This window comes from Plectropomus leopardus, chromosome 10 (assembly GCF_026936395.1).
Source record: "Plectropomus leopardus strain MGB_pleo_1.0 chromosome 10, ASM2693639v1, whole genome shotgun sequence".
NCBI lineage: Eukaryota > Metazoa > Chordata > Actinopteri > Perciformes > Serranidae > Plectropomus > Plectropomus leopardus.
The window spans coordinates 10472886-10496384 of record NC_142185.1 but is presented as its reverse complement, the minus strand read 5'-3'; the positions used below and the strand labels follow the sequence as shown (position 1 = coordinate 10496384).

General features: G+C 40.0%; 1 protein-coding gene across 3 annotated transcripts in view; it reads left to right on the top strand.

Annotated features, from left to right (window-relative positions):
- LOC121949453 (neuropilin-2-like) overlaps positions 1–23499 on the top strand; it is a 124564-nt gene that overhangs the window by 78565 nt on the left and 22500 nt on the right. For all 3 annotated transcript variants that reach the window (XM_042495145.2, XM_042495143.2, XM_042495144.2), the window contains exons 12-15: positions 13338–13412; positions 14443–14607; positions 19858–20126; positions 21300–21396. In XM_042495145.2, the coding sequence (XP_042351079.1) occupies positions 13338–13412; positions 14443–14607; positions 19858–20126; positions 21300–21396 (606 nt within the window). The remainder of the gene's footprint in view (positions 1–13337; positions 13413–14442; positions 14608–19857; positions 20127–21299; positions 21397–23499) is intronic.

Genomic DNA, 23499 nt, shown 5'->3' with positions numbered 1-23499 from the left:
TTTTACAGTTTGTTTTGGTTTCAGACTTAGCTGTATTTTCATTTCTCTTCCAATTATCAGCAGTCATAATGACAAGACATAAGAGGTGGCATGTTTGGATGTTCTTTTTTAATTTCATTTTATGCTGGGGATGGCATCATGGATTTTACATACTATCATACATATTATCCTATTTTTGTGAACACAATATCTTAAGAATGCCTTTGGTGAATTTAAATAATATTACTTTACTATTATTATTTAAGAATTCATACACTCATTGTGACAAACTGTCAAACAAATGTATCATAGGATATCATGATGATATATATCCAAAATGATGTGCTGCCAGGTTGAAGATGTGTGTGAAGTATCATCTGTGAGTTCAACTTGACTGGTTTGAGGAGACATACAACTGAAAAGTTGTAGTTCTATTTTTTTCCAAAAAAAATCTTCCCCTTTCTTTTCAATATGAGTTTAAGGCGACTATTAAGTGTAAAATATGCACACTGATATAAAAAACCCAGGGATAACAAAGTGACCGTTAAACCTTGACACAGGAAATCATGGCTCTTGACTGATTATATAGCTTGCACACTTAATATATCATGAATGGCAGCAAATGATTTCTGTCTAATGGAGAATAATGTGTCCTCAATGTTCAATCACAGTGATGGCAACCTGTGTGATTGCACCGGCTATGTTTTATCCTGCCCATGCACATTGCTTGTTATTGCTACTAATGCACATCATATCTGCAGCCATCATCTCCATGATCACAGCACGGATCAACCTCTTGGCTATTGCAGTTTCAGTGATTGTCTGCTGGTCTGGCTGTCTGAGTCTGCATGCCAGATGTCTGCCTTCTGGATGTAATCTGTGCACGATAACAGTTCATTCCCACTTTGCACCACGGCAACTGCTCCTGCTGCCATCCCTAAGTACCACACACTATCACACACTAAAATGATTCTGCATCTTAGTGGCTTAGAGCAAGTTGATTTTCTAAAAATGCACTTTGTCTGGTTTTTAATTGTCTCCACGCTAAGTGACGTTATATAACAACACTGAAAAACACATGATCTCACCAGTCGTGCAGCCACAATCATTTGTGCTTATGCTATAAATGAAAACAATAAAACAGAAAACACATCTGACTGAAGACAAAAAAGACTTTGTTTCCCTTCTGGCTCGTGTGGTATGTGGGTGCATGTGTGTGTGTGTGTGTGTGTGTGTGTGTGTGTGTGTGTGTGCGCGCGCGTGCGTGTGTGCGTGCGTGCGTGCGTGCTTGGGTTGTAAAGGGAGATAAAATATTCAACAGAGTGCATCAGCTTCAGTCCACTGAACACAGCTGTTTACACATAAGTCACAAGCATAAAAATGCACACACACATTCAGTTCCAGTGGCCCTCCTCTATAAATTCAGACACACACTTCAGACACACACATACACACACAAACAGGGATACAGATATGAAGTAAGATATAAAGTCATAGAGGAAGAGGCCCAACAGCACCTTTCCATCTCGGTTCAATGAGGAGACATCCTATGAGGTTGTCTTCCTTCCTATGTCTCATACATTCCATTTCTCTAATAGGCAGCATTCACATAATTCAAGACTATTTTTTTCCCACCAAGCATGCTATCCGTGTTTCCTTCACATTAAAAGGGACTTCCTTCCTCCCTTTTAAACCTAGAATTGTAGGAGCTCCCTTTTTCCCCCGGAGCTTCAGCATACAGTTGAGCCACAACCCCGCCTGTCCCAGCACTACGCAGGAAGTGAAGGAGTGAATTAATGAATTGATGAATAATAAAAGGAGACATCAGCGGTGTAAGGCAATCACATGTTCACTGACACACTCACAAACACATACATACACACACAGGCCAGCCTGCAGTGGATGCAGCAATGGGAGTAGCCGTTTCATTATTCAGTAGCTGGTTTCAGGCCAGTGTTTCCTGACATAAATAACACACCTGGACCCATTTTTTAAATGAGTGACATCATATAATTTAAATCTGTACTTAGCATTTCAAATTGCCAGTCTACTGTCATACATCATTTACTGAAAATAGGAGCACAAGTGTCCCCTTATTCACTGTGCCTAAAAGTATTGTGTTTTTATTATGCTTATTTTCAGGTTCAACATGTATTTTGGGATTCTACTAGAACATTTTAGATGCTTTGTTTTTAAAGAAATATGTTATTCTCCTCATACCATCTGCTTGAATATATCTGTATTCACCCTCCATCTTAGAAGGCTAAGTTTAGCCCCTGTCTCTTCAAGAGCCCCTTCCAAAAAGGCCTTGCACTTGTAACTATTTTTGCCAAGATTTTCTGCTGTGAAAGATCACAATACAGGCCTCTAAACCAAAATTGTCAAAACTGAGCAAGCTCCAGCAGGCATATGATGTGAAATTAAGGAGAAATTAACAACACAGGCAACTAACATGTTTGACTGTTCCAAGTAGCAGTCAACTTGGAGATGGAAAATGACTACAACAGAGTATAGCAGCACTTTCTACCATGGAAAATAACCAGTAAAGGCCTCTGAACTATTTTTTTTACAACTTAACATGTTTAAGCAGCTATATGATCCAAAATCAGAGAGGAATTAACAACATAGGAAATCAAGATTACATGTTTTCCGGATGTCAGCATGTTGCTACATGTAGCAAAGTTCCAGATGGGAAATTACTATAACAGAGCACAGTGGCACTTTTTCACTGGTGATAAATCACCAAAAATAGCTTCTAAACCAAAATCTTCACAAGCAGATATGTTCCAGCAGGAATATGATATGAAATCAGTGAGAAATTAACAACACCTGCAACCAAGATTAGGCCTACATGTTTTCCTGACATTAGCATGTAGCCAAATATAGCAGCGTATACTGATGGGAGACATTTCGAAGCACAGTGGTATGAAGCCCGAGGTTTTTGCTCACGGGAATTACTTTTACATATGTTTACCTCTTTATCTGGTCAGGTTTAATATGCTCTCACATTGTTATACTATATATATGACAAAAAATAGGGCAAAGCATAATAGGTCCCCTTTAACAGTTCATTTATTGTTTAAAAGTAAAGACAAAACCAATCTGATACACTGCCAATCACAAACCTCATATGCTCTAAACATCAGCTTTAACAAACTCACAAAGAAATTGCTTTTCCATTTCTACCCCTGTATTGTTTTTGTATTTAAAATGAAGCGCATTGACCTGGCCTCAGGGCTGTAAAACAATTTCCTCACATGGGAGAGACAATCTCAGCACCCAATTACAATGAAGAAATTCAAAATTACGGATACAGGGTTCTTAGGGGGCACACAATGATGTTGTTTAGCATCTCATTATTACAGCGAACCGTCGGTGCAAAAAACAGAAACAAAAGCCAGAATATTATTGCAGGACTCATTCTGATCATTCACGCTAGGCAACATGTAATTTAGGTCTTGTAACCCCCGACTATTGGATGTGAACTAGAAGCTGCCAGTTTTGTTCATGTTTTAAATGACTGAGCTATCAGAACATCTGCTATGCTCTCATCTCTTTCACTCCTCACCTAGTTGTTGGCAGGCAGGCAGGCAGGCAGGCACATATGTATACACACACACACACACACACACACACACACACACACACACACACACACACACACACACACACATATACATATACAAACACACACATACCACCTGTTTGGCAAAAAGACAAAGGTTTGTTCTTAGTTGTATAAATACATGCTTAGGTTCTCAAACCCCATTGAAAAATTCAGTGTTATGGATGGGGGTACTGGGTAAAAACAACAGAGAGACACTGAAATACACAGGCGGAGAGAGAAAGAGGCTTTGAGTCCACTGTGAATACATTCATCTGCTGTTGGTGCTGCTATTGAATCATGGACCCTCACTTCAAGCATTGTGTTGTGGGTGGAGCTAATGGGTCCACCCACTTGCACAACTAGCCAATCCTAAATGACTGGAAGAAAATATGTATTTTTTTGTTTCACTTTTATTTGTAATTATTAAAACAAACATTATAATATATGTTTAGGTCTAAAACAACATTTCACTCTCTAAAACAGTTAGGGTTAGGGTTAACAGTTATTGCTCTACAATCGTGTGAAGTCTGGAGACACTTTATGTTGGTCTGACTAATTTCATAGCTGCAAATGCATTTTCTATTGAGACTAAAGAACCCCGAAAACATTTTCTGCAAGACGGGAGACAGACATGATAAATGGGATACTATATTTCTTTTTTTGCACTATTTAACAATATACCCTGTCTTGGCAATGAAAACGTTTTTTTTTTTTTAAAGATTTGGGTGTCATAATGAGCCAGCCACACTTGTCGCCCTGCACAGCTTGATATCAGTCATTTCTGTGTCAATGAGACTACCAGTTGGAAACCATCAAAGAAAGGCAAACAGTATTAAGTTCTGTAATTAAAAGCCCCAGCCAAAATGACTTTGTCCAATCCAAAATTAAAATCCTGGCTCCAGCCTGCCTCCCTTGTCATGAAACCTTAAACAATACCAACCAGATTCTGACAGAAATAATGCTTCTTGTCTTTGTGTTCCAACAAAACTGCAATGATCAGCCCATTAGCAGCACTGCATTTGGTAGACAAAACTGTTCATGTTTTTTGTTTTTTTTTTGCTGTGTGAAGTTTGGCCAGTAATAGCAAAGAGGATGGCCCTGTGACTGGCAGTGTGTCAGTTTGACCTGTGGGATACCTCAGCAGATAGATTGTTGCATGTGACTAATCACAGTGCAGTTGTAGATTTGAAGATGATGCAAATGTTGTTGGAAAAGCATCAAATTTCAGGGTCAGATTTCTATGTAGGAAGGCCAAAAGTTAAAGTAAGTTAATGACTAACATTGTAATATGCAAAGCGAGTAATAGCCAAAAACCCTCACTGTGTCTGTGATTCACATATCGATGATGTTGGACCAAGAAAACACACGCGCACGCACACACACACACACACACACACACACACACACACACACACACACACATGCAAACACTTCCATAATTACAGTGGCACCCGGGAGAGGATGTTGTTTTGAGTTCTTGTTCTAGAACATTGTAGAGGTGCTCCGCTGTTCCAGGTTTCCAGCTAGTTGTTCAGGTTTAGCCAAGTGTGTGTGTGTGTGTGTGTGTGTGTGTGTGTGTGTTTGTGTGTGTGTGTGTGTTCCTTGTCCAACATTGTTGATAGCTTTCACATGTGAGCTGTGGCTCCGGTCCAGATACTTTCATGTGATTGGTGGGACGTGTCCTTACTTACACCCACTCATTTGTCTCCTCTGCTCCTCCTTCTCCTGTCTTTTCTCTGAGATTACGGCGATGTGATTATAAAAACACAACATAATAATGACAACAAGAAGACTGCAATATAGTTTTTAGGAGTATTGAATACATAGTGATGTTGTTGCATTTTATTAATGATATTATATAACTGAGCATATAGTTGTTTTTTTTTTTTTTTTACTGGTAATAGGTAGATACAACTATTCAAAGAGCAAGCAATGTGTAGAGATATGATAAAATCATTATCTGCAATCATTGTTTCGTTTTTAATTAATTTCTTTGCCAAAGTTATTTAAAATGAATTCAGACACATATAACAAATTGTTGGGAAGCAGCAGAGTGGCTTGCTTTAATGATATACAGTATAAGATAAGAACACAACAACCTGCCTGCAGCTGATTTCATTATTTCAGTTCATAAAATTATAGCCCTGACCCTGCTTTTTTATACCAACACATATAAATACATTAGAAGAAATGGAAAGTAATGTTAGAGAGGGAGGTAGAGTTTGCAAATGTTTGTGGCTTCTGCAGTACCCGCTGCATCTCCGCCCCTTCCACTCCCTCCCCATCACAAGAATTTAATCACTCCTGTCTCCTGCCAAGGCTCCTGTAACAGCCCCATCACCACACACACACACACACACACACACACACATACACACACACATGAATACTCCATCTCTCCTGTGTCTTCAACTTCCCTCTGCTCCTGACCTCATTACCCCGATGGATTTGTTTCCCTCTCTTCTTCTAGATCTCACTCTTCTCACATCGTTTCTACAGACACATTTTTCTCTTTTATTTCATCCCTCACCTGTCTCAGCCTTTCAAATCGAAGGCAAAGCAAACCTGTTGCCAGCACTATCTTTATACTTTTTCAAAGCTAAAATCTCCCACAAACAGTAAATGTTTCATGACTTCAGAGCCAGGCCAAACCACAGATCAGGCACTGTACTATGTACATATATACACATACTATATACACATGGGTGCAAAAATGGAAAGTGACACTGTTTTTAGTTCCTGAAGGGATAAGTGTTTGGAGTTTTTACAGGACACCAGCAGGATAATCCCTGTGGTTGTCTGGTTCCCGAGGCAAAACACTGGGGTTTTTGAGTGACGAAGAAATCATTTGCCCACCAATATAGAGGTGTTCGATGTTCTGCAGCACTGCTCTTGACTTGGTCATTCGTTCCAAAAACCAGGCTGCAAACAAAGACACACCAGCTCAAATCAAGCATGCACCCAGAGAGATTCTGAGGTTATTTAAATGCATAGACAATCATGCTTTGTTCACTTGGTAAAGTTTATCAATCCCCTTTCTTCCTTCTTTAGACATCACACATGGAAACACTCAGGGCTGGGCACCGGTTCATTGTGGGTACATGTGTGTTTATATGTATCTGTTTGCAAAAATGCTTTTTTTCCCCCCAGTATAAATATTTAGGCTTGGCTCGCCACCTCTTTGCAGTACTTCCCAGATGTGCCTGCCTCTTTTTCTCTGTTTCATTATCCATCTATCCATGCATCCATCTATCCATCTATCCATCTATCCACCCACTATAGGGTTAAAGATCCAAATTTGAAGGTCCACCAGCCAAAATTTAAACACAGAATCAAAACCTGCGATCTTATACAAGCTGAGTCTTTTACTGTATTTTTAATGATGTCTAATGGGACTCCACTGACAACGAGATGATACATAAATCTATCCTGATACAACAGATTTGATGTTCAGAGAAATATAAGCACAAGTTTTACCCATGACCCCAAAATAAGTACAATCTGTCAATCTATGTTTAATTTAAGTGGAAACAGACAATTTTTCAACTCCCTAGCATTTCCAAAGTGGTATTATTGTTGAGGCTGCTGTTGCAAAGATAACAGGACTGCTTTCCCTTTTTTTCAAAGCTAAGCAACTACAGTTTCCACAGTTACTTTGGTGGTTCCACAGTCAGCCATTTCTGTAACTGGGAATTGTAAATGCAAAGACCGTACATTGATACTGTTTGGTAACTTGGGACAGCTTCCATTAGCTACAGGCAAAAACAAAAGCGCTATTCTCTTCCTATTTTGGTTGCACAATGGTTGACGCACTTTCTCTCTGCCATAAATCAAGCCTTCATTGTATAATAAAAGTGAGTTTTCAGGAGAACATATTAAAACACAGATGCAATGCAAAAACAAACAAAAAAACACAACTATTTCCACTTTAATATGTCAAAATAAAACTGATTGAGTCTTAGAAATTGTTTAAACCGTATCTTTGTTAACACATTCCTGCTTAGTGGTCTACAAAGCTGTCTTTTCTCCAGAGCAGTTAATGGCATATTTAGCTTAATGGCATTTGCCACACTTAAACTCATTTCCTTTGTAGCTGACTACTGTTCACTGATGTAGTTTGCCATTCATTGCCAGCAGCCTCTTTTTATCATCTCAGTTGTTGTTGCACTTAGCTTCACACTTGAGGCTACAATTGCAGTCACATACCTTGTGGTGCTTTGTTGCACAATGGACTCATTAGAAATTCCCTGTCTGTAGATTCCTAACATAAAAAGCTTCTTTGCTTCAAGTATCTCAACTGTGTAGCACATAGCTCTCCTTTGCAGCCACACTTTAAGCTTTATTATGGGTGGCTTTTTAACTACAGTCATGTGCTTGGATTCATACCACCGATCCATTTTACTGGGTTACAGAAATTCTCCCTCCCCCATCTACTAGGCTTTAAAACTTGTGGTCCAGCGCAGCACTTACTGTAAAATCAGATATTATTGGTAGCTTGCTGTACAATGGGCTAATTAGACATTTTAGTCTCAAAAGAGTTTCCTGCAGTAAAGAACTCATTTTCCCACCCACTCATCTACAGAAGAGGGAGCCATAATTAGTCCAGCACTTTAAGCTACACATAAATCAAACCTGCACTTTTAGTTTTTAAGTGTAGTTGTCTGATTTGCCATTCAGATCCATGGCGATGATTTTCATCCAAAAACACTCATGTTTTCCACCATCACAGCTCATTGATGTCCTACTTCAACATTTAACAGCCTCATTCTTGGTAGTGCCATAACTCAGATTTCACCTACTTCTTTCCAAGTTTTCTGTCACTGAGAACTCTGTTTCTGCTCCTTCCAAAAATATACACTTTTTGCATTGGGTTGTATAGATTTTTTTCCCCAAATTTTGATGAAAATGTTTTGCAGAAACAATGTTTATAGCAAGTATGTCCTGTTAATTGATACAGTTATCTGACAATCATTAAATATACATAACAGCTTCATCTAAAGACAGTTATCACATACATAAAATTGCAGAGAACTGAATTACACAAAAAAGCCAATGGCTTATTTCCACTGGGATCCTTGAGGGAGGTTGGGGTGCCAGGTCTAGCAAGACCAGGTGCAAATACAATATCCATATAATTACATACAGAAATAAAAGACACATGAAAGGAAAACACTTAAACAGTTTTTGCAGGGTCCCTTTTATGAAAGATTTGCTAACAATTTAATCAAAGTTTATTTCATTCAATAGCAGCCAAATATAAGAGGGTGTTTCTGCCCATTGAACTTTTAAATTTAACAAGGATAAAAATCTGTAAGGCTGTGTCTTGTTAAAAAGTTGTGATTGTCTCTGAAGCAACTGAAGTAATAAAATAGTGTCACAGATGGTTTTAACAGTGAGTCAACAGAATATGTTGAATAGAAAAATGTCTTTTTAAAGGAATTTCTACCTAGTGAATAGATGACTACAGCAGATGGGTTAGCCAGTGGTTGTTAACTATCATTAAATATACATAACAGCTTCATCTAAAGACAGACAGTGATACTGAGATTGTTGAATCTCAGATGCTGAGATCACTACTGGTTATTACTTTGGTTTCAAAAAAAAAAAAAAAAAAAAAAAGGGGGTGGGGGGGGGACTGTGCGGCACTTCTTCTGCCACTAGACGGCAATACCTGTGACCAATCACACCTGAAGCACTTTTTGCACTTACTAAGGGTTTTTTTTCCTTAAGTCTAAATTCTTGCTTGTGTTGTATGTCGCTTTGGATAAAAGCGTCTGCTAAATGAAATTATAGAATTGTAGAACTATCAGTGGAGGTCCCTGTTATAAACAAGACATTTCTCCAGCCACACACACACACACACACACACACACACACACACACACACACAGAGTCTGCCATTCGGTCAGTCAGTCAATCACATAGTCATTACGTAAACGAAACCCCTACCCACACACACATCCACCATGTCACCAATAATTTGAGTAGGGACGACTTTCTCTCTTCCTCAGACACACACACACACTCACACACTGTGACAGTAGTCATTATTTAGGCTGACAGAGGTAGATTTATACCCAGAGCTCTTTCCATAATTGAACAGTTTTTCGTCTCTCTGTTTCCGCCTCGCCCTGCTCAGTCAGCAGCTTTACAATGAGCCCTTGGCCTATGACTGTGTGTGTGTGTGTGTGTGTGTGTGTGTGTGTGTGTGTGTGTGTGTGTGTGTGTGCATGTGTGTGTGTGTTCTCGTGTGTGGTTAACAGAACCCAACACCTTCTGGTTCTCAGTTTGAGGTTTGTGTGTGTGAGCGAAAGAGACACAGAGTCATGGCAGGTTGCTATAACTTAGTGGTGTTCAGGATGACCCATCTGCAGAATACAGATGTACAGATTGGTGTATCTTTTACATCCCTGTTTGAATCCTGATGTTTAAAACATGACCAACTCCGATATCATCCTCACTTTTCCCACACAAGCGCCTAATACACTTCAGCCTTGCACGTTCAGCAAATAGAAGAAAACTTTCCAGCAAAAGAAAGTTGAAAATGACTCATTGTGTAATAATACACCAAAAAATGTAAGTTTAATGATAAAGTAATTTATTTAAATGAGTTTACTGACCTTTACAGGAAAGAGAGGACCCTGATGGATGGGACTAAGAGGGGTATGGAAGATGATGAAGAGGGTGAGGAAAGGGAGAAATAACAGGAGGGTGCAGACAGAGAGCAAAATTGGATTAGACGGATGGAGAGAAGATGGAGTCAGAAATGGGAGGCTGACAGGAGCCGTGTGTGGTCAGTAATTAGGAAAATGGTGGTGAGAGGTTGAGAGGGTTGTGTTCCCTTCTCCATGTCTCTCTCTGTGTCTCTGTCGCTCTCTCTCTCCCTCTCTCATCTCCATCCCCTCCCTCTCTCCCTTCCATATGGGGGGCTAATTACAGTGGTAAAGGGCACCAAATTAAAACAGCTTAATGTCAGCAGCTGGGAGCTACTTATCCAATGTTGATATCTAATTCTGCATGTGAATGTGTGTGTGTGTGTGTGTGTGTGTGTGTGTGTGTGTGTGTGTGTGTGTGTGCGTGTGTGCATGTGTGTTTGTGTGAGCGCGTGAAAATATGGGGCCACTCTGTTTGGGCTTACATAATAATCCTGCATACTTTCGCTGTTTGCAGAGTGTGTTAACAACTAAATAAAGTTATGCACATACACAATATGCATTAAAGCTGCAGTGAACTCAAAGCTATCATCTTTGGCGAGCAAAGGTTAAGAGTTCACACTGAACAAGACGCATACAGATCACCAGGCAACGCATGGAATCGTCTAGAACAACCATACAAGCAGTAAATCAACAGTGGTCTCTGATTTACTGAGCGTTCGGTTAGAAAGGACATAAAATAACACCAGAGAGAGTTCCAGCGCAGAGAGAAGCGCTGAGAGGTTGAGAGGAGAGCGAGAGATCGTTGGGAAAGAGCAAAAGATTGAGATGCAATCTTAACAAAGAGAGAGAAAGATCTGCGGGCAGACGAAAGCAAAGGACGAGTGGAAATCAAAATATGCCTCAGGGAGAGATGACAGAAAGAGAGTGAGAGAAAGAGTTATGGAGAAGAAAATTGCGGTTGTGGTAAAACAGAAACAACACGAGATAGGGTTTCGCTTCTACGCGGGAGAGGCAGAAAAAATAGAGATCGACTCGGTTTGTGTGTGTGTGTGTGTGTGTGTGTGTGTGTGTGTGTGTGTGTGTGTGTGTGTGTACAAAGAGCTTTTTTGTGGTGTTGATGGTGGTTTTGCACAGCAGAACTGAAACTGGTCAGATTTATTGTGACAAATGACAGAGAGAGGAGGGAGGGGGGCTTTGCACAGCCAAATGACAGATGTAGAGAGGACAGAAAAATGAAAGACAGCACATGAAATGAATGGCAGAAAATAAGAGAGAGAAAGAAGTCATTTCTAAGAATAATTTGGTGAGAGGTTTGTGGCGTCACACGAGCCAATCTTCTGTTCCCTTACGTCAACATATAGACTCACTTTCACCAGCGTGAGAGTGTGTGTGAGGGAGCTGGTAAAGCATTCAGAGCCATTTAAGGAATCTCAACCAACAGTAGAAAACTGCTTATTAAGACCAGAAGGTCTTGGGGTTGCACTGACATACTCCACTGCTGACGTGTGCATGCGCCTGTCTGTGTGTGGGTGCCTCTGTTTGATCTATCGTGCACTGGTCGCATGCCGCTGTGTACCAAGGTCAGTTGGAGTGCAGCATCTATCATCATAGTGTTGTGTGTGTGTGTGTGTGTGTGTGTGTGTGTGTGTGTGTGTGTTTGTGCCAACCTGCAGTTGGTAGAATAAGTGGTGTGGCATGATCCTCAGCTGAGTGCCAGCTCACTGCCTCATTTCACTCTGTCACTGTCTGGATTGTTACAAACTTCAGCCTTAATAAACAGACGTTGAAAACAACAGTGAAGTGTGTCCAAACATCATTAGTTACTGTAAAATATCTTAGTCTTGCTTTGCTTAATTATCACTGCTGCAGTGCTATGATATGGATATTTTACAATGTGCAGCAAAGCAGCTGTAGAACAAATTGTGAATATTTAAAAGCTTTGATGTGGTTATCGTACGTCCTCTTTTGTCTGTACTTATTAGACAGTCAAGGGAGTTGGAGGTTACAAATGATTAGAGCAGTAACTGCTTGCATTAAATGTAAAGTAAAATGTAATGTAATAGGGCTTTAATTGTTATTTAGCACTTGGGGGGAACATATTTCAATTTCCCTACGATAAATTATTAGAGATTTAGCAGCTTAACTGAGAATTTTGAAACGAAAATCTAAAAAATGAGGTTCTTAAGGTTTTGAAGATTGCATGTCATTTTAGGGAGCCAGCATATGATTGACTGCCATACAGGAACAATGCACGCACTCTGACTTTTGACATGTTTTTGGACATACTAACACTTTTCAAAAACAGTTATATAGCAGACATAGTAGTAATATTAAATTAGAGCTTTGCACATTTTAATACATTTGAAAGTAATAAAACAGAGGGACATTTCAGCGTTTGACATTGATTGTACCTACATACAACAGTCGAGCAACAGTCGAGCAACAGCTTCTGCTGGCGTACTGCAACACCACACGCAGAACTGCACCACACCGTAATATTAGAACAGGTAGTGGTAATAACTGCAATTATTTTAATTTATTTCTGATTATGATAACATTTGCTAATGATTATTTCAGATGGTTGTGCGTAGTTGCCTGTTGGAAAATAGCAATTTTCTTTTTTCTTTTCTTTTTTTTTTAATCAATGAGAGTGGGGGCATTTTGAGCATATTTGAATATTGTAGGGGATGTTTCCCAACCAATATTTGTTATATTTACTGCCTAGTGAAGTAATATATGTGTCGTTGCTCATTTGCATAATAACTGATGATAATTGTTTAGAGTTGCATAGTGGTATGAGCAACCTCCAGGGCTGAAAAATTAAGCCAACGCACAAGTGCTAGAAACGGCAGTTCTTTGAATGGCCACTTGGGGCTAGCTCCAGAAATGAGTCAATCTCCATAGAACTCCATGTTAAAATGCCCAACTTTACAAGAGAAATAAACACGAGTGACAGGTCTAAACATTATTTCACATGAATACTGGGCTTCCATAGCCAAGCTCACTTTTCACACATTGCACAGTGTTTTGATATATTCTGTCATTTGATTCTATTCTATTCTGATCTTTAGTGTTTTTTTTTTCCCTGTTGACAGAAACAACCACTGTACCTGACACTGCGACCCCCACCGTGCCCAGAGTAGAACAGACCACCGCTGCAATGAGACCCGGTAAACACACCCACACTTAATTCAAGCACTCTCATGCGCAGCATCGCCACTCTCACTCATCATGCAGATTCCCAGTGACCACACATGCAATAATTTTGTCTCTGTCTCTCATCCACATACACTTGCACAAACACTGGCGCTCGTAAGGTCAAACTCATGATGTCATCATACACCAAAGGGCCTATGGGCTTTGAAGTCAGTTAGATTCAAGAGTCCCACAGGAAGCTCTGTTTGTGAGTGAAAATAAGCTCTCACAGCAAGGATCTCACCTGCTCACACACACACACACACACACACACACACACACACACACACACACAAATTGCGAATATCATTTCACAGCTTTAGGTCAGCAACTGTCAGGAAGGAAGCCAGCAGTAAATCTAGAGTAATGCAGTTTAAAATGGTCCATGTAGTTGCATCTTGATCTTAAACTGAATTACATTATACAAAGATTCAGGACTAAAAAGTGCATTTTATAATGCTCTACTTTCTCTATCTTTATTGTCGTTATTGTGGTTTTTTTCTTTTTAGGCACGCTTTCTTATTTATGTTCTTTTCTCCTCTCATGTCACTTCTTTTGATTTCTATCTACACCCACTTTACTGTGCTACTTTCATTCTGTCTATGTTCGCTTTCTTTTATCCTCTCCACTCTCTCCTGTCAAGCCCATTCTCTCTCTCCACATAATCTCTCTTTTACTCGAATATTTGTATTCAGCATGATTTATTGAGATGTCATATTAGATGAGTACTATTGCCAAACATCTAAACATAATGGGAATCTCTCTCAAAGCCATATCAAAATAAAGACAAGCCAGCCATTGTGGCATTAAGTCTCATAAAAGGCGGGAAAGAAACTGAGAAAAAAAAAAGTTTAGATTCAATAAGGTGCTAAAAGCACTCTGAAAGTGCTAAAAAAACACACAAAAAAGGCAAGTTGATAATCAGTTATATTTCCTGTTAGTCAAAGCAGATGCTCTCTCACACGTCTTTACTCACAATCTGTGTGTCTCTTTCACACCCCACAGCCACCACTCCGTCCCTGTCAGCCGTGTGCGACTTCGAGCAGAGCTTGTGCGGCTGGTCAGCTGATCCCCAGTCAGGTGTGAGCTGGTCCCTGCACACAGCCAGCAGCAGTTCAACAGGACACGGCACACATGGAACGAGGCAGGATTTGGCGCTGGGATCAGACAGTGAGTGCTCATTTGTTGGCTATCACACGCATTTACATTTTACAAGGAGACCATTAAATAATCTGGAAACATCATGAGAAATCTTTATGGTTTTGTACTAGAGTTTCAGGTCAAATACTCCCCAAATGATGTGTTATGATTATTACAAATGGAGCAAGGGAGAGTTTAACATTTGAACTGAAAATATGTTTTTCTGGACCGAAACAATATAGCATTTGAATCATTTCCTCTGCTGTTTCCAGCAATCAGATTCAAATAGCATAACCAATACGAAATGTATGTTCATTGTTGTAGGACCCAGCTTACTGACAAGCTTTTCAATGGAAAACTTCACCTATTTAACACAATGAGAAATACAAAATGTTGATAACACAATGGTACATAACGGTTTGCCAGTAGGAAACCACTAGTTGGCATATGTCACCAATAACTCTCATTTGTCCTGCAGCAGTTTTGTGCTTACACCACATTTTGTAGGTTGTCTGATCAGTTGTTGAACTGTTTAGCAGAGGTGGGACCAAGTCATTGTCTTGCAATTCACAAGTAAGTCTCAGGTCTAGGCACTCAAGCCCCAAGACAGGCAAGTCCAAAGTAAAGTTTCACGTTTGTTAGTTTGAGTTTCAAGGCACAAACAAGTTGGTCTTCACTGAATGTAATGTCATTTTTACCAAAAGTGTAGTAACATTAGCTGAACATTGGCTCACTTCAAATGTCAAATGAAGTTGAAAACTGTTTGCATCTCCGTCTGTAATTTATGACCAGCATGTTTTGCATACTGCAATTCTTTTTTTTTTTGTATGTGAACAAAATGATCTTTGGTATCATTTTTTCCAACTGGCGCTCAATAACATCACATTAGTTCTTCACGGTTCTCTTCTGCAACTTGATTGGATTCTGTGAAATTGGTTCAAACATCTAGGGAGTTTAGTGTCGACTTGCTGGGCATGAATAGCCTTAAAGTTAGTTGAATCAAGAAATGAAGGGAAATTAAGTTTGTGGCCCACTTTGTAAATAACATACTTTTTATTCTTTGGGCTTGCGGAATGTATCAATTGTTTTAAGGTCAAAACTCTCAAGTTTAGCTAAAGTCACAAGTCATTGATGTTTAAGTCCATGACTAGTCTTATTTGATTTTGTCAGGTCTAAAGTCATAAAATTTTAGGCTCAAGTCTGACTTGAGTTCATGTCAGTGTGAGTCAAGTCCACACCTCTGCTGCTTTTAAGCACTGTTGTAAGTAAATACTAATACTAATCCAAATTATATTGTTTTTGTACCAAATGACAGATTCTTTTTTATAAAAAGGAAACAGGTATTCATTTTTCTCATTCTTTTTGTTTTCCTAAATAGGAATCCTTACAAGTATCCAGTTTCACACACACACACACACACACACACACACACACACACACACACACACACACACAAACACTGTACAATCTTCTCTATTGAAGCTCAGTCACTGACTCACCAACAGTTAAACCCTTCAAACCCATACTAAAATTCTGAGTGAAACATTCAAACTTTCTAAAAACTTTGTGTGCCCATTAGAGCTGCGTTCAATTCTCATCTTTTTGGGCATCTTTCATTTCAAGGCATTTCTCACTTTATAAACACAGAAAAGAAAGCAGCGTCACTTTGGGATGTTTGAAGACTTCTGTAGCTAATTAAGAGCAAAGTGGTCGTCCTGTGGTGGAATATCACAGATCCCAGCGCTGGGAGGAACCACTGACAGCAACTATGATGCAAGGATTTCACTCTGATCTGTTAAAAGAGTGTACGACGACTTAATTGGAGTTTAAAAAAAATGTTAGGTTTAACAGTCTCACTTTCCCTAACCTAGTTTGCTTCTTTGTTATCTGTTTTCTCTGTTCTTCTTTTCTACTTTTTCAGCCTCCTTTTAATCCACAACTTCCCTCTGTCTGTTCTTGGGGATTAACTCCTTTTTCCATTAGTCATCCACCTTGTTTTCAGTTCTAGCTCATAGTACAGTATATATTATCAGTGTTTTCAAAGTCCCTTTTCACCTTCTTCCCTCTCACTCCAACTCTGTGATCGCCTCTTTCTCTCCTCACAGACCTCTCTCTCTCCCGTCTCCCTCAGTAGTACTTGCTGTTTTTCCACATCTGTCCGTCTTTAATAAGACAGCAGGAGGATAACCAAGACTGTTTTATCCATCACACACATTCACTGCCTCACGTACTTCCCCACGTCTCCCTCTCTCCCTCACACACACACACGCACACGCACGTACTTACTGTACTTACACACCCATAAGGAGCACACACATCGCCCAGAGCGGTCTGATAAGTCTGATGATGGCTTTGACAGAAGTGCTGCCTTGGCTCTTCAGCTCCCCTGAGCCCCCCCCACACACACACACACACACACACACACACACACACACACACACTCACACACACACACAAACTTATACAGACTGCTCAAGGTGGGACTGCCCGTGTATTAAACACTCAAGGTGTGTGGGTTAGTTTCCCCTCACACACACACACGACCTTGCCATTCACCAAGGTTTTCTCCGTATCTGTTGAAGCCATCCGGTTTATGGTTGACTGAGCAGCTCCTTTATAAACAGACAGGGCCATGACATAAGGCAAGGCTCTACATCACACAAGGCTGCTGCGCGTGATGAACGCGTGTGTCTGAGTGTGTGTAATTGACATAGCAACGTCCCTGTCTCCGTGTTAGACAGCAACATGACATTAAGTCTTGTTCTACAGCAACATTAGCACGGCACCCTGTCTGGAAGCTGTCTCGATATGCAAATCAAATCCCCAACCCTTGTCATTGAAAGCCCTTTTAGGGTTTTAAAAGAGAAAATCAGACCCAGAACAGAGCGCATAAGTTATTCTTTTGATCTCAGATAGGGCAAGACTGCAATTCTGTACCCTGTGGAGATTTTCATCGAAAGAAACCCTTCACAAAGCTCGTTGTTGGAAGTGGTTTTAGTTATTGATAAGGAGAGGAAACGAGAATGAGGGAGGGTTGGAAGAAAAAAAAAGACAGTATAATACCTGATGGTGTCACTTTGAGTTAATACAGATAAACTGAAGCAAAGATTTCAAAGATTTGGGCTGAATAATGGTATAATTCACAACAATGATCCAGTCCATTTATAGAATACAAGGATGCTTTCACATCCAAATTGATACATGCAATTTATTTGCCGGTGCTTCAGATCCTTTAGGCTGGTGTGAATGCTGTTGTTAAAACTTCACTGTGAACTGAACATCTAGAGAACTTTGTGTATGTTAAACCAATCAGGGCTGTGGTAATACATATGTGACTATAAGAAAAACTGAAAGCTTGAGGCAGGATGCCTTCTCAATGTCATTTAAAATGAATGCTGTGCGACCATGAAGGCAGCTCATTTTGCATAAATGATCGAACTACTAGATGCCATTTGCATTTTTTGTGGTGATGAGGAATGTGAGAAATGAGTGTGTTGCATATAAAAAGAAATTGCCCACTCATGCTTTATCAAGTGCACTTTTCTCAAATGAAAACAAGAGTTGACATTGTAACAAAGTTCACTATGCACTCATTTCAGCCGTTCAGCCTTGTGTCGAAGTGAAGATGCATACACGTAATGTATCTCAACATTTGAGCGCAAATTGATGCAGCACATATTGACATAAGAACAAAACAATAACATTCATGCTTACTCACAAGACACATACACACACACACTGACTGACAGATGAACTCACACACACGCATGCAGATTCAAACATAAACAAAGTTACCCACAAACACTCAGGCAAATAGACAGCGACGCACACACAGACACACACTCTGGCATACACACATCTCCCTCCCTCCCTCAGAGCCAATTCTACATCCCTGCCTATCCCTCCCATGGAGAGTTGTTAATTAATTCCCTCCCTTTGTACGCTCACCAAGATCAAACGAGGAGAAACAGAAAAACACTGCAACTTTCTCTAACTGTACTTAATGAGCAACGGTAATTGAGGTCCCCTCTTTCATTGCCTCCGAGTGAAGAAACAGAGTTACCTCAACCCAAATCCATTATTCATTAAGTGTGATGTGCTGCGCAATCTGTCGAGTGTTTTCATGCAGGGAGGGAAAACAGAGGGATAGATAGATAGATAGATAGATAGATAGATAGATAGATAGATAGATAGATAGATAGATAGATAGATAGATAGATAGATAGATAGATAGATAGATAGATAGATAGATAGATAGATAGATAGATAGATAAATAGATAGATAGATAGATAGATAGATTTTTCTTTTGCCTCTTGTCTCCTCCCTCTTCTTTTCTCTCACTCCTTACGAGGTGTCACACATAGCGTCTGTCTGTCGATAAAAAGACTATTTGCAGCTCCAGCAAAGCTTTTACTCTCCGGCCATAATAGACAAACTAGACAAACAGCAAAACACAGCAGCAGGCTAATGATTATGGTCCTGTTTGGGATGGGCAAAAACATTGCAGCACTGCCTTTCTCTCACACTCGCTCACCCCTTCCTTCCTTTTACCATCTTTACCCATCAATTCTTTGAGCCAAGAGGAGAAAAAGGAAGTGAATTAGATTTAAAAAACTGATAGAGTGTGTGTAGGCGAAGCACACACACACACACACACACACACAGACACACACACTAAACATGCATTTTGACTTGGTATGATGGCTGTGCTGACTAAGTAGCAAAAACGGGGAGGGCAACAGAACGAGGTGTCAGCATTCAGAGTGATTAGGGCTGTTTAGCATGGTTATGTGTATGCATGTGTGTTTGTGTGTGCGTGTGTGTGTGTGTGTGTGTGTGTGTGTGTGTGTGTGTGTGTGTGTGTGTGTGTGTGTGTGTGTTCATTTGTATCCATAGCCATTAGCGTCCACGATGAAATGGCAGCCTCATTTGCGGTATAAGCCTCATACCACCAAATGATGGTGGTAATGCCCTAAACGCCTTAAACAACCACGTTCCAATGCATTACTACATCTTACTTGAACATCGTGCCTGTTTCACCACACTGTCACAAATCATGAAACTCATTAAAATGGAAACCTATTAAATGAATAAAAATGCAAATAGCACTGAAAAAAATACATTTGTGGCTTTTTTTCATCCCTGTGCTAAAAGGAGTGGTAATGAGTCGAGGCCACTAATTTAACATTTGTTACACGTCATTAATCTGAAATACATCACTGGTCTTACAATACAATAATGGAGCATCTGCCATGTTGTTGTCTGCTCCTTTACATCAGATTTCTCAGGGAACTACCTCCACCTGGATGCAGGTGCCCACACCCAGCGTAAGCGAGCCCGGCTGCTAAGTCCAGAGGTGGGGCCGGAGCGAGGCCCGCTCTGCCTGCTCTTCTACTACCAGCTCCAGGGGGAGGCGCAGGGGAGCCTGAGGGTCCTGCTGAGGGACAGCGACCAGGAGGAGACGCTGTTATGGGCTTTGAAAGGAGACCAGGGGCCTCACTGGAGGGAGGGCCGAACCGTCCTGCCCCAAAGCCCCAAGGAGTATCAGGTAAGTGTTGTTTTTGAATGGAGATACAGCCATTTACCATTACTGTGCTACTGTTAATATTTGCTGCACATGACCAGGGACAGAGACACACAGTCTGTAGTGGAAGTGATACAAAAAAAATTCAATGCTCAGTCATTTTAACATGTAATTTAATTTAGCTGCAAGGGTCCCCTACTATGGAAGGATTAACAAGATATGCCTGAGCTGCATAGAATTTCTTACCATCTATTAGCCATCTTGGTTTTGGGAGATTTGTGTTGCTCTACAACACCTGGCCAACGGGTGGCAGTGCATGGCATTACACACTCAGGTCCACTGTAGTGTAGAGAGTCAAAATCCATGCATATAACAGAAAATGGCTTTTAAATATATGTCCACTGTATCAGTCAAACAGTCAAATTGTATTTATATAGCACCTTTCAAACAAATGCAATTCAAAGTGCTTTACAGTTTGATTGAAGAAACAAAAGCAAGAACATAGGAAAATGGCAAAAATGGATCTTAAAAAATAGATTTTAACAAATAAAATAGGCAAAAACCATAAAAATGTGATTGTAAGATGATATTTAAATGCAAGACTAGAAAGATAGTCTGTTAGTTTAAAAGTATCATATTTCCAGCTCCTCTCAGCTCCTCTCAGTTCTTTGGAGCATAATGGCTAAAAGCAAAGTCACCAGATGTTTTAGTGCCACTCTGTGGAACAGTTAAAAAAGAAAAGTCGGAGGATCTGAAGGGCCTTCCAGGTTCATAAAACAAAAGCATCTCTGAGCTGTAGTCTGGTGCAAGGCCATGCAGTGCCTTTGAAACGAATACAACTTTGCATGAAAGGGTTTTAAATTAACTGGTATATGAAAATCACGGGTTCTGGTAGACGGGTCAGAAAGTTATTAATGACTTACACACGCTCAGTTTTGTCTACTGACCTGACAACTGTTCTCCCACAATGCATAAACTGAGTTTTTCCAGGTTTCAATAGCTGATCAGCATCCCAACACCCAAAAAAAGATGTCATTGATGTTTTACTTTGGATGTCATCATATACCAATTCTGTAGACATAGCCCAACATTAGTTTACCCACCTTTAACTGACCACTACGTAGTAACAGTTCATTTACTGCTTTATGTAATAAATAAGAGCCTTTTGTATTCTCTATCTCTTCTTCCGTCATCCAGGTGGTGTTTGAGGGCTTTTTCGACCACCCGACCAGAGGCCACATCAGAATAGATAACATCCACATGAGCAACAGCATCGAGCTGGAGCAGTGTACACGTAAGTCCCATAGCCTGTCAGTCCAACTATCTATCTGTCTGATTCTCTTACTCCTTCTCACCAAACTGCTTATACCATGTTTTCACCAGAGATGGTTGAGCGAGAGAGAAGGGAATAAACTCATAATGTTTCTCGTTTACACACATAGACATACACACACACACACGAAAATATATAAAGAAAAAAAAAAAGAGAAAGTAGGCCACAAACGGCCGTCGGGCATGGATTCTAATCTATCTTTCATATCTCCCTCACTCTATCTCCTACAGTCTTTTCCTATACCACCCCAATGTTTTATAATTCCTTTCGCGCTTTCTTTCCAACTCTCTCTCATTCTCTCTCTGTGCCGAACCTTGTCTTCCATTCAGTCTGAGCCGTCAGTGGGTCATAAAGGACCGAGGGAAAAAAAAAGTGCACTTGTGCATGTTCTGTGAATAAAATGCTTGAGAGACTCCATCTGTTTGTCTGTCTCTCTTAGAAAACACAGACACAAGCTGGCAAACGAGACTACAACTAATAATGACTGACTTCAATTATGAAAGATTTGATAACTGTAACAGAAAAAATGCCAACTTACCTGAAACACACGGACTAGACAAGGGATTAGGTTTTTAAATCCTTTACATTTCCTTGTTAAACAAACATCATTTCCACCCACATACACACACAGTTTGTCCTCTCTGTCATGGAAAATAATGTGAATTTTGTTATCATTTAATGTAGCTGCTGTCGGCACAGAACGACAGCAGTGGTTAGCCTGATGTAAGCACATATATAAGCACACACGCAAACATTCACACACATTAATGTATAATGTCTATATAAAGTATGTCTCATCTCCATCCAACCCCTTTTTCATTTAAATTCTATATCCAACACAATAAAAACGCAGTGGGGGCTGATGGTTTGTTTTACTGAGTGTAGAGTTCTTAAATGGGAATTCTACTGATTTTTACAAAGCCTGGCTCTAGAGGAGCTTTATGAAGTTGGAAAAAGTTTATGTCACTTTGGGCTTTTACCAGGCAGGAAGGGTCTAAAGGCCCAGACACACCAAACGACATTAAAAATCTAGTTAACCAAGGCCAACTGCGTCGCCTCATTTCGTCTGTGTCTCAGCCAAAATTTTGCTCATGAACACACAGCAAAGACAGCAGCCAACTAGCTGTCTGTCTAGCACGTACAATCTGCATTAGAGGAAATAATTGTCCATACCAGCAGGTGGTGGAGTTAGTTTGTATTTAACATTCAAAAGCAAAACTGGAAGACAGACAGGACGGATTCAAGAAGCCAGTTGGTACATTAAAAACGCAACCAGATGTTGAACAAACAAAGCATATTTACTGTGCAGTAGCAAACAGTAAGACAAACAGTTAGGAACAGTTTCTGCTAAAGAGCACAATGGCTAAAATCATTTTTTTACCTTATATGTCAAATTTGTTTTGGTTGAACTCCCTCTTTTAATTTAGACTTTTGTATACTTTACTCACTTCTGGTTCTCTTCTGCGTGCGCTGAGCTGAACTGCCAGAGAGATTTTATTCACTGACTGATTTTATTCATCTGTCGTCTACAATGCTGAATCAACATGCCTAATAGGCTGAAAAAAAGGGCTGGATGCAGCACAAAACTACGCTCACCAATGGTCCAACTTTGACTGATGGTGAACCAGCTGCTTGGTGTGTCAGGGCCCTACTGGAAAAAAAATGCATTGTAGGAAATGTAGGATCCAACATTTTTATCTGACTAAGTCTAGGAACAAATAGTCAGAATCTGTTGGCTGTTTGATTTTGACTATTCCTATTTTCATTTGTCTCTCACAAGTCCCCCTACTTTATGGAAGTTCAGTACTAAATCACTTCTGTACCCCTTTTAGGAATGTGTCACTGCCTATAAATGATTTTTTTCTTCTTACATCTTCTCTGAACACACTGCTGTAGCTTCTTTACTTTTGCTGCCATTCTCTCTTATTTTTCTTCTGTGTTTCTATTTTTTTCCCGTCATGTCTCTCCCTCTCGCTTTCATAATAGATGTCGTATCCTCTGGCAAATAATAAACAGCAGTAAATTTCAGTCCCCGTTCCCATGACCCTTTAACTTACCTCCACC